Consider the following 10762-nt stretch of genomic DNA (forward strand, 5'->3'; position numbering starts at 1 on the left):
TGTTGATATTCGTCAGATAATTGTTGTTGTCTGACTATTTAGTAGTCGTATCCGTGTCCGCCGGTTGCAGGAAGATTCCTTGAACCTCTTTCGCTTCCAGTTGATTCAGAATCTGGAGCAGTACAGAATCGATTGAGCCGTCGCGAACTGCTCGTTGATTTTGTATGAACAATTTTGAGTTTTTCTCTGCCGGAGCAATATCGGTGCTGTCAAACATCGATCCTAAAAGATCGAATGCGACCAACGAAATCGTTTGTAATATACATAAACGTTTATTAAAATAAACGAAACATTTCGTTTCTTTCACCAAAAATAATGTCGATAACTTTCGTGCAATGTAAATTATATAAGTAAAATTTACGAAAACTTTCGTTCATCAAGCGGCCATTTCTTCGTACCACAATAAAATCGATTTGGCAACATCGATTTTTTTTAAATAAAAAAACGATTTTGTCAAACATCGATCCCAAAAGAACAATAAGAGGCTAATAAATACGAAAACTTCTAAGATAAACGAAAAAATTTCGTGCGACCAACGAAATCGTTCGTAATATACACAAACGTTTATTAAAATAAAAAAAAAAAACATTTCATTTCATTCACGAAAAATAATGTCGTTATCAACGATAACATTCGTGCAGTGTACATACATTAAATGTGTAAAATTTACGAAAGCTTTCGTTCACCATACGGCCATTCTTATTCATAAAATGAACGAAACTTACTATTTACAGGGCACGAAAATACTTCGTTGCAGAAAACGACGCATGAATTCGTGCATTACATGATTCATTATATTCAAGAATTTATATTATCAGTGCATCCCATTCCAAAGTGTTGGACAGAGAATGGAGCCCTGAGTAACGCCCGCTGCGACTCGCATCGCCTTCTGCTCTTTTGTTCGTCTGGTATAGCAGTGCTCTACTCTGGAAGTAGCTCTTCAGGATGCCACATTCTTTTATGCCACGCTGCGCATTGGTCTATTCGAGGCTGAATGGCCCGGTGACTTCCGCCATGGTTGGTATTCCATCCGGACCGGGGGTTTTCTTTGATTTTAGTCACATCGACGTGTCTTTGAGTTCGTCGTTAGTCACTTGCCACTCGACTGTGTTACCTCCTTCTTCTTCGCCGTACGGTGTCGGTGACCAGGTATTTGTATCGTGATTCGGGAAGAGACCCTCAACGATTATCTTTAGCTTACCCGGGCATGTTTCAACTGGTGTCGACGAACCCTCGTCTTCGTCATGACGACTCAGTACGCGTCCCACAGGGATTGACGTTTATTTCTCAGCACAGATACTTATGGCAATTCGCTTGCTAAGCTTGATCTCCCGTTTTAAAGAGTCCCTACCTTCTAGATGCGCTCCTATCTCAGTCTCCGATCTTGCGCTCTGAGCCCGCCTTCTGGCTCTAAGACAAGCAGCGTGTAGCGTACTGAGTTACTCATTTAACCAGTAAGCTGCACGCCGTCTACTGCATGACCCTAGTTTTCGTGACGTTGTAACGTCACAAGCCGTCGCAATCCTTCTTGTTAGCCGTCAGCCGTATCAACGTACTTGATTCCGTTGTTCGCCGAAGTAACTCAACAAAGAGGTTTTCGTTAAAGGCGTTCGTCTTCCACTTTAGCTTGCCGCTCGTCTTTCTTCGTGCTGCAGCAGGGTTCCATTGGCCGATGCGGTAGCGAATCGCCTGGGGGTCTTTATGGGGATACTTCTCTCACACTCTCCAGTCCATGTTCGCCGTCAGTCAAGGACTACACAATGTGGCGAAATTTCTCTCGGTACCGATATCCGTTTCGTGAACCATTAAGCTCCTAGATCCTCGCTTCGCCGCGATCTACTCGTTATAGTCCTCGGCGGTTGAGCTAGCCTCCACAACGTGCCGAAAGGAAGGTATCGAGTCTGCAGCCAATTTTCACTACAAGGAAATATTTTCACAAGATAACTTTTGCAAATGAAACTTTGAGAATTTCATTTAAAATATTAGGCATTTTTTTGTTCAACATATTCAATTTTCTCAAATTTCTCCAAAATATTTCGGGGGGGGGGGGGGGGGGGTTCGTCCCCAAACCCCCCCCCCCCCCCCGCTACTACGCCACTGATCCGAAGATGCGCACGAGTGGTGCAAGATCAGGTTTCGGCTGAAACCTCCGCCGGATTGGAAATATGATAGCCAGACCCCGGTAAATCTGGCTGTAGTTACGTTCGGCGGGTGCTAATACTCTTAAAAACGCGCTGTATGACTTTTACTGATCCATCTGGGAAGCAATGACTGATGGTCGGTCCGCGACCAATTGGTGACGCATCGGCGGAGACGATGATCCCCAGAAAACGATTGTGTTGCGTCAGAAGTATATCAGAAGAGTGCAAATCCTTGATCTTATTGAAAGCAAGATCGATTTTTTCAGGTTGTAAACAGTGTGGTTCCCATTTATAACTTGCAAAATAAGAACATGGCTATACCTACGCTGACCAACTCTGACGAAGAAATCCGTACATTGTGCGAACGGTTTGTCTGAGCGTGGTGAACGATCGAGCCTCGTTGCGGTGTACGGATTTTTTCGACAGAGTTTATCTGCTTAGCTATACCTTCTTTCGTGGGGGCTACACGTTCGTCTGCTCGCGTACTGAGTCAAGGGGGGTCCTTTAATTCTCTTTTGTTTCTCACGTCCAGGTCATCATCGTTGAAGATGTCCTTCCGCGCAAGGTTGTCCATGGTATGCTGTATGAATACAGTACTAGCGCGTAGGAGTTTGCCTCTCATGGGTGCATAGCGTAGTTTGTTAAATTGTAATTTCGTCAGTTTTATTGTTAAGCAGGAGGGGACAGCCCAAGTAACAATTGAAGTTTTATAGCACGCTACAAGTGCAATCTAAAGTTTTATGAGTGGCTTTAAAACTGTTATAAAACCTTAATTGTTACTAGGGAGGTCTTTCGACACATCCCCACTACACAAACGTCGTTGGGAGTACCCGGAAAGAAGTTTCTCCAAGTACTAGGTGTAACGGATTCTACTTCCCCGTATTGCGATATGCAATTTGTAATTGGCTCAGAAGAGATACGAGGTAATAGGCCATTTATACAGTCATTTTCTTAATACACGAGAATCTTAATTCCAACCTTTTTATTTTTAACCGCGTATTTTAAGTTTTTCTGCAGAACGGAGCGCTTGGATTGTGCTAACATGTTGAATGATAATAATACTGCATTGCGAAGATGATGATACTGAAGGTGCGCGACTTCATTAGCTGTATTTTTACCTTCAGAGGGTATTCCACTTCACAAAACTCGGTCAAATTGAACAAAATTCAAAGAACTTGGGTCGGAGTAGAGAGGTATGTTGTTCACTTGACTCGATTGTAGGTTTGACGGTGGCAAAGGTAGAAAGTAGACTGATTTCTAGTTTTTTTTTCCTGTAGTGAGTTTTGAAACCAAGATCTTTCAAAAATTGAACCACCTGATATCCAGCATCTCATCCCAAATAATAAACTGGCGACAAATCTGCTTTACTAGTTGAGAAGAATGTTGTGCGTCAAAAGCATACCCAGAGGGGATACTCTTCCAAAAAAGTCTTGGTTGATTGTAATCATCAAACAGTAGGTTGCGATGCCAAGTGCAGCGTCAATGTGCTTCTGAATAATATCTACATCACTTGCGGAATCGGGGGAAAACACTCCAACACACACGGGCATTAGTGTCGGGATCACTAATATTTACTCATAATTGTTGAAGATCGTGACTGTCAATTTCGCGTTTGGTCGAAAGCCGGTTGAAGACTGCTATGAGCACACCACCGTCATGTTCATTCCCGGTACTGTCCGAAACCAGATCGTAGCTTTCGCCTGTTCGCCGTGTTCTGCGAGTTGACTGGTCTTCAACGATGCTGAGAACGGGTCCTGTCAACACAGTTCGCAGATAAAATTATTATAAAATTGATAATTAATTCATCAAAACGGATGTTGGATTGTGGACATTCGGTTTGTATTTTCCAACGGGATGGATACGACTACAACCAATAGAGGGCAACTGTCGGATCAACCTGCTGCCCTAAGCAACCTCCACGTGCAGGATTGCCGAGGCAGAATATAGCTGTAGATGAGCGTTCGAATGGTAGGTATCTAACAGAATAACATTATAAATGCTGAAGTTGAGGACCATTTCATTCGTCAGAAACTCATACGTCGTTTTTCAATGTCGACAGGCATTGCATGAACGCCAGCCAGTCGCAGTTAGTCGAAGATGTATGACCTTCCGTTAGATCATGACTAGTCAGAAACTGAACTCTAAAGGGCATCATATCGGTCGATACTAGTCTAAGAGTAGCTACGGATTGTTCGTTCTGGAAGTCATACAATAGAGATCATCCTGGAGTCCTGTGGATCTTCGAATAATTTGGATGTACACTTCTTTGACGAGAAGACACCTAGCGTAAAAGATTTTGGATTCGATATTGCTAGCTCCTGGTAAACATCGACGATGTTGGCTTCTATGAGGGTGGGGTACTTGTCACCTTGAACCTGTGCAATTTGTTAGAAAGTGCGGGTTTTCAGGAATAGCAAGATCGCGAACTCGTACGCAACAAGCTACGAACTAGTACGTAGAGTGATTAGTTGCGATTTTGAAGCCAGAAATCGCATTGCAGCAGACAATTCTCGTATGCAGCTGGATCTTCCGATACATCTTTTCAATGTTAGCTATAATGGTGATCGTGCGTGTGTGGAACTTTTGACGATCAACAACAGACCCTTTTACACGACAGTTCCGAGCTTGTCGCTGATTGAAAATCCGGACGGTATCTTACACAGGATGTTGAACGAGATATTATGCTCACATCGTCTACTTGATCAACATACTGCGTCATGATGGCTTGATACTATGAAAATCGTGAATGATAACTTCGTGTTCCCCACGGAAACGCTCCCGATCGCATAGCAACTAATATATTAGTCGAATTTCTGAAATCGATTGGTTAAAATTTGGTACAGCTAAACGATTGTTGATTTTTCTAAACTTTCATTTTTGTTTTTGAATGAACAAAACAGTTGCTGAAACAACTAAATCATCTAGTTGAAAATGTGATGCTGTCAGTTAGCAAAGACACACACCATCCGAATCAGCTCATCAAATAGCTGTAACAACTAATATAATTGTTGATTTCAAGATTGATGCGAGTTGAAACTAAAAACCAAGATGGTTGTTTCAATCAATTGTATTATTGAAAAATATCCCAACCAGTTGTAACAGCTAACGATTTTGTTAATTATAAGGAGGATTTGTTACCCAGTAATAAAAAGCCAAATTATCTTCGAAGAAGTTTATTGCTATCATATCAATGGCTTGATTTATCCAAACGCGTTGTATCACTAGGAAATATAAATATGAACACTGTTCAGCGCCAATACGTTTACAATTATTCTATTTTATAAAAAAAATATATAGCATTGACTTTCTATACGAATTATGGTTCCATGTTCCACTAGATTCTCTATTTGCATGGAACAATTATTTATGCAATGATAGAATATACAGATCAATTTACTGATGGAGACTAATGTCCTATTCTAATGTCTAACATTTGTTAACATGTGAGAAAATTGGATGGCTGATTTGTAAAAACACATGAAACATACACACCTGGTTCCAGAAGATTTTCTCACGTTCGAACATCAGTCGAATCATGCAATTTGTTGTCTACCTGATGTATTATATAAAAATACTTCCATAAATTCACATATATATCACTAAATTAGGTAGGCACTTCTAAGTATTATAACTGGTTTATTAATCTAAACTTCAAAATCAAGCTCTTTTATGTTAGCCTCAAAAATTTTACAAAATGAACATAGCTAGAAAACTGACGTATCCTTTTCAACTAAAGAAATGGTTAAATAAAATTTGCAAATTTTTGTTTCCTTTTTGCTGTCTTTATTTTCTGAAAACTGACAGCTTTCAAAAACAACTAATTTATTCAGCCAATTGATGATGCGAAAATCAACAGGACAGTTAGTTGAATCAAAAATTTTTAGTTGAAACAGTCAAGACAAAAATCAAAAATTGCAATATTCATTTTTTGTGATTGCGGGGTTTTCCGTGGGTTTGGTGTTCAGTACGGCAGGCAACCTCAGCATTGACACTTCTGTGACAGACAGATATCTTGAAAAATGCCGGTCATTAGAAGAGGAAATGTTTCTCTGGACAGGCGAGACACGAAGAAACGTCATGTTTCAGTTCAACGGGAGTTGCTTTGTGTGTCATCTTGAACGGTTTCGGGTTTCGAAACGGACCGATCACATTTGCTGTAACCGATTGTTGCTTCATTGATCGTTTACAGTACACGTCAGCGTACACCGTAGGTAACGTCGCCGTTGTCGGTGGGCCTCTTCTCCTTAGTTGTGTCTAATTCATAGGAAGTTGGAAAGAGCTGGACCATCAGGAATCACTAGTTGTCGTGCGTACGATAAAATGGTATAGATTTGTAGACCACAGTACTCCTTTTACAGCGAGTATCGGTTTACGTCGAAGAAATCTAAGTGATAGATGAGCTAGTGTGATACTGGTCATATCAATAATAAGATAATTCTTTGTTCTATGCTACCGTAAACACCCAAGCACAGTACGTGATACTATCCACTTCGGTGGCTTTCTTTTAGTTCTAGCCATTGTATCCTAACCGGCCACTTAATGTACAAAAGTTACAGCATTTATTTTCAGTTGTCGCATGCTTGAATCTCAGTGGTTCCTTCCAGGGTATCTCGCATCATTGCACCCGTTTGCTTCGAACCAAACATGTAGGTGCTTACTAATATATAGATTCTTTTCATTAGTCAACGTATTCCGGATAAATCCGTCTCTCGCCTTCCGGCAAAATGTAACCACCTAAACATCTCAAATTATCCATAAACTTAAATATCGACTTGTGTTTAATTACTGCTGTTTGCTCCCCGCGTTGACTCTTCCTAATCAATTTTTAAATATTCACGCATTCCTAAGGATAAAAATTCAATTCGCAGTGAACTGAAATCACATACTGGACAGTGTCGGCCTCCGGATAGTTAATCCTTAAACTGTTTGGATCCTTCTACGGAACTTAACTCTTAAAATTATGATTGTTCACAGAAAGTTTTTTGTCGTCCTCTTTCATAAGTAGATTTGCTTTTTTTCGAACCAAACTACGCACAATTATCAACTAAATTTAAAAATTGATCAAACTTGATCAATTGGTCGATTGGAAATAAAAACGCACACAACTTTCAGATCAATTCTCAATGACATTCGAATTAAGTTGATTCCTGTTTTCGCTCGAAATTATTTTGTGAAAAAATTGTCGATAAATATAAAATAGATTACCTCTCTCTTTTGTTCAGCACTCTCTCTGTCTCATTGCATTCTCGTTCAAACTCGTTAGAAGAATATACTATTAACATCAATCCTAGGATAAACGACATCACCGCTAGCCCCCCTTTCGGCAGTGTTGCTCCGTGGCACACTACTAGCTCCGCTTCCCTGGGACGGGGCGCCAGCGACGGTGTAGGAAGGCTGCACCGGGAACTGCGGATACTGCGCAGCGGTAGCGATTCCCCCGGTATAGTAAGGATACGTGAAGGCCGGATCGTAGTAAGAGTAGGTGGGTTTAGGCTTTTTGCGTTTTCCCTTGGTATGCTGCTGGTTCCGGGCAGCAGTTGTTTGGCCGTCGTCGTCGCTTCTCGATACCGCTACTCCCGGTGGCCGTCGGACTAATCAAAGAATACGACTGCAGGGGCTATTTTGATTGCCACCATCGGTATCGCTAGTGCTGCTGCTGCTGCTACTACTAAATCGGCTTATGCTACTGCTACTACAGTCTAGGGTAGCGGCCAGTGAGGGTACGTGGCGCCACAGGAGATGGAATCTGGGGAATGAGTGGAAACAGATTTTGTAACTGAGTGTGGAATTTTTAAACAGTTTTTTCCAAATGGAAAAATGAATTAAACCAATGTGTTGCTTCAAGTGTATAACACAATGAAGTAAAATTTCGTTTCGCATTCATCTCATCAGTACCTAGGACCAACTTGGGATATGCTAGACAATAAATCTCAACTAGCACCAGTTGAAAAAACACTGCAGCATACTCACTTCTCCGTCTCGGGAATGTCATTGTCCAGCAGCAGTTTGGTGAGCCGAACTGCTCCACTATCCGGCACGGCACAGTGCTTCTGCAGGTAGGCTAACGAAAACAGCTGCTGCTGATCGTACCGGCGTAGACCGGCTTGGCGACGCCAGTGCCGCAAACCTAACACCTCGTACGTGGTCTTTTCCGATATTTCACTCTCGAATATCCGTTCGTTTCGATCGATCTTATCCAGCAAGGTGCCGAAGGCTTGCCGTAGCACGCTTGCTGCCGACAGTTCCAGGTACAGATGCAGCTTACTCTCGTTGGAGATTCGCGTCGGGTGGAACGAATGCGGTAGGATCCTGAGTAAAACCACCATCATTATCAGTTGAATAGGACGAAAGAGTAATTGTGACAGTTCTTACCTAGTTATGCACTGTTGTGCTTCCTCGTCGAACACATTTTCCACAATATGCCTCGGCTGATTGGTTTCGGTATTTTTGAACTGCTCCGTCAGTGTGTTAATGGCGTCGTGGATCACCAAAGATATGTCCGCTCCCAACCGGGCAAAGTTCAGCGATCTAAAAACGATCAAAAACTATATTCCACGAGAAATATGTGAGCAATAAAAAAGCGATCCTACATGGGGTATTTGTAGTGAAAGTACGGTTCTCGAGTCTTTTCCCTCGAAATGATAACCATGTTGAGTCCGATTGAATATTTCAGATCAGCCACCGGTGCCCGGCGCGTTCCAAATGGAATCGGTGGATACAACTCCGAAACGATTCTGCAATTAAAATATTAAACTATGAAGTTAATCGATTATCTCATCAAACGAACCTTTCACTTTCCGTCCGATTATCCAGCATTTGGTCCATCGTAAGCTTCGCAAAGCCCCACTGACTGATCACGTTATCCACGAACACCAACTCATCCAACACCAACTCGGTGTAGAATTCGTTGATCAACTTATCGCTCTTCAACAGCTCCCCAGGAATCCCAATCTGAACCCGCATCATCGACAACTTATCCGCCACGAACTTAGTCAATTTCTCATTCACCCAGTTAGCATTGATGATGGCAGATTTGTACTCGTCCCGAATGTGATAGAACATCATCTTCACCAGTTCATCGTCGTACCGAATCTGATCATCGGTTACCAGCTGAGAACTATGGTACGGATCAACCACCGGTTGATGTTCCGGATACTCCCGCTCACTCCGATCGTGCACGATCAACGCCGGATTCTCCCGTAGCACCTCTAACCCGTAGGGCATCCACTGCTGTACCACCTTGGTACAGAAATGCCACACCGGTTCCTTTGACTGTACCCCGTACAGAACTTTCTCGAATTGCTGCATCGAAACCCGGAAGTCTCGGGACATGTACGGGACAAAGTGCCGTATAACCGACCACATGACAAAGTTGTTCAGGACCTCCTTGTCGGTGGTGGTAATGATCTGGGAGATCATCCTCAGCACGATCGGACTGTTCACCAGTACCTGGGTGTTTTCGGTGATTTTCTTCTTGAACATGGACTGTGCCGTCTGCAGGATTGGTAGCTGTGAAATAAGTAAAATGTATTATTTATTCTAATAAATCGTTATAGGGGCGATAGCTTACCGAAGGAGCTTCATCCGCAAGCTGCTGCATAGTTCGAATCTGCGGTCGGGAAGCATTTCCACTCGGTTCCCGGAGGACGCTCATCACATCCAAGGCGATCCGACGCTCGTAGTTGAAGATCATCTTTGCGTACTCCTGGGACTTCATGGTGGATGTTTCCACCAGATGCGTTAGAATGTCTCGCAGATAGGTGTGATAGGCTTGAATGATCTGTGAAGATGAATGTTTATATTTACATCTCAATCAATCGATCAGTTCAATTTCAACCTACCGGATGTCGTTCCTCCAGGGTGTAGAACTCCTTGCTGGGAAGTCCCAGCGTACCCTCGCTGACGGTGATTATGTAGTCGTAGGGAGGTGCATTGCGGCTATCAATTCCCAGCTTGAAGAACGGAGTCGCTCCGTACCTGGGCTGAACTTTCTGCAGATTCTCCCGTAAACCCCAGTGAGGATTGTTGTTGCCGAGAAGCATTCGCCAGCCACCTGTGCGATTGCGAAATCGGGGGAGAAAAAAGTGAGAAGAGATGCTTTTAATGATAGCAGGAACCGGTTAAAAGGGGGTTTCTCTGATGAACTCAGTATTGGTTTAAAAAAATAATTTTGATTGATCGTGGAATATTTATGATATGTTTACCGACGGGGGAATTTTCGAAATGTTCGAAAAATTAACTGCCGTAATAGTGAATGAGTAATGCATCACCCTGGCCTTGAATCTGAAGTATTGCGGTAGAATGACACGGACTAATTGAAGCCATCATCTGATCGGACAGAGGGAAGACAACGGCATCCTTCTCTCGCAGCAAGTTCAAGATCAAGTTCCGCGTGGTTCAGCGTATGTGGTCTTTGACCCCAGATCAGAATCAGAGTAAATATTTGACATTTGAGTCACAGATAAACAAACGGCGTAGCACATAAACTTTTATTACTAGCATTAACAGATCTACATCAAATATTTTTTTTAACATAGAAATTTGGGTAGCCCCTGATCGGCAAATATTTATTTGGTGATTTTTATATGTAGTTGGATTGGTCACTAAGTCGTAAAGACCTG

General features: G+C 42.4%; 1 protein-coding gene across 10 annotated transcripts in view; it reads right to left on the reverse strand.

Moving 5' to 3' along the window:
- Positions 1-6677: 6677 nt before the first annotated feature.
- Positions 6678-10762, reverse strand: part of LOC131690055 (protein gone early) — a 173000-nt gene continuing 168915 nt past the window's right edge. For all 10 annotated transcript variants that reach the window (XM_058975590.1, XM_058975598.1, XM_058975563.1 and 7 more), the window contains 7 exons: positions 9983-10194; positions 9712-9921; positions 8929-9650; positions 8732-8875; positions 8514-8669; positions 8112-8450; positions 6678-7887 (listed from right to left, as the gene is read on the reverse strand). In XM_058975590.1, coding sequence (XP_058831573.1) covers positions 7737-7887; positions 8112-8450; positions 8514-8669; positions 8732-8875; positions 8929-9650; positions 9712-9921; positions 9983-10194 — 1934 coding nt within the window. In that variant the 3' untranslated portion in view covers positions 6678-7736. The remainder of the gene's footprint in view (positions 7888-8111; positions 8451-8513; positions 8670-8731; positions 8876-8928; positions 9651-9711; positions 9922-9982; positions 10195-10762) is intronic.

The sequence above is a fragment of the Topomyia yanbarensis genome, chromosome 1 (genome assembly GCF_030247195.1).
Source record: "Topomyia yanbarensis strain Yona2022 chromosome 1, ASM3024719v1, whole genome shotgun sequence".
Classification (NCBI taxonomy): domain Eukaryota; kingdom Metazoa; phylum Arthropoda; class Insecta; order Diptera; family Culicidae; genus Topomyia; species Topomyia yanbarensis.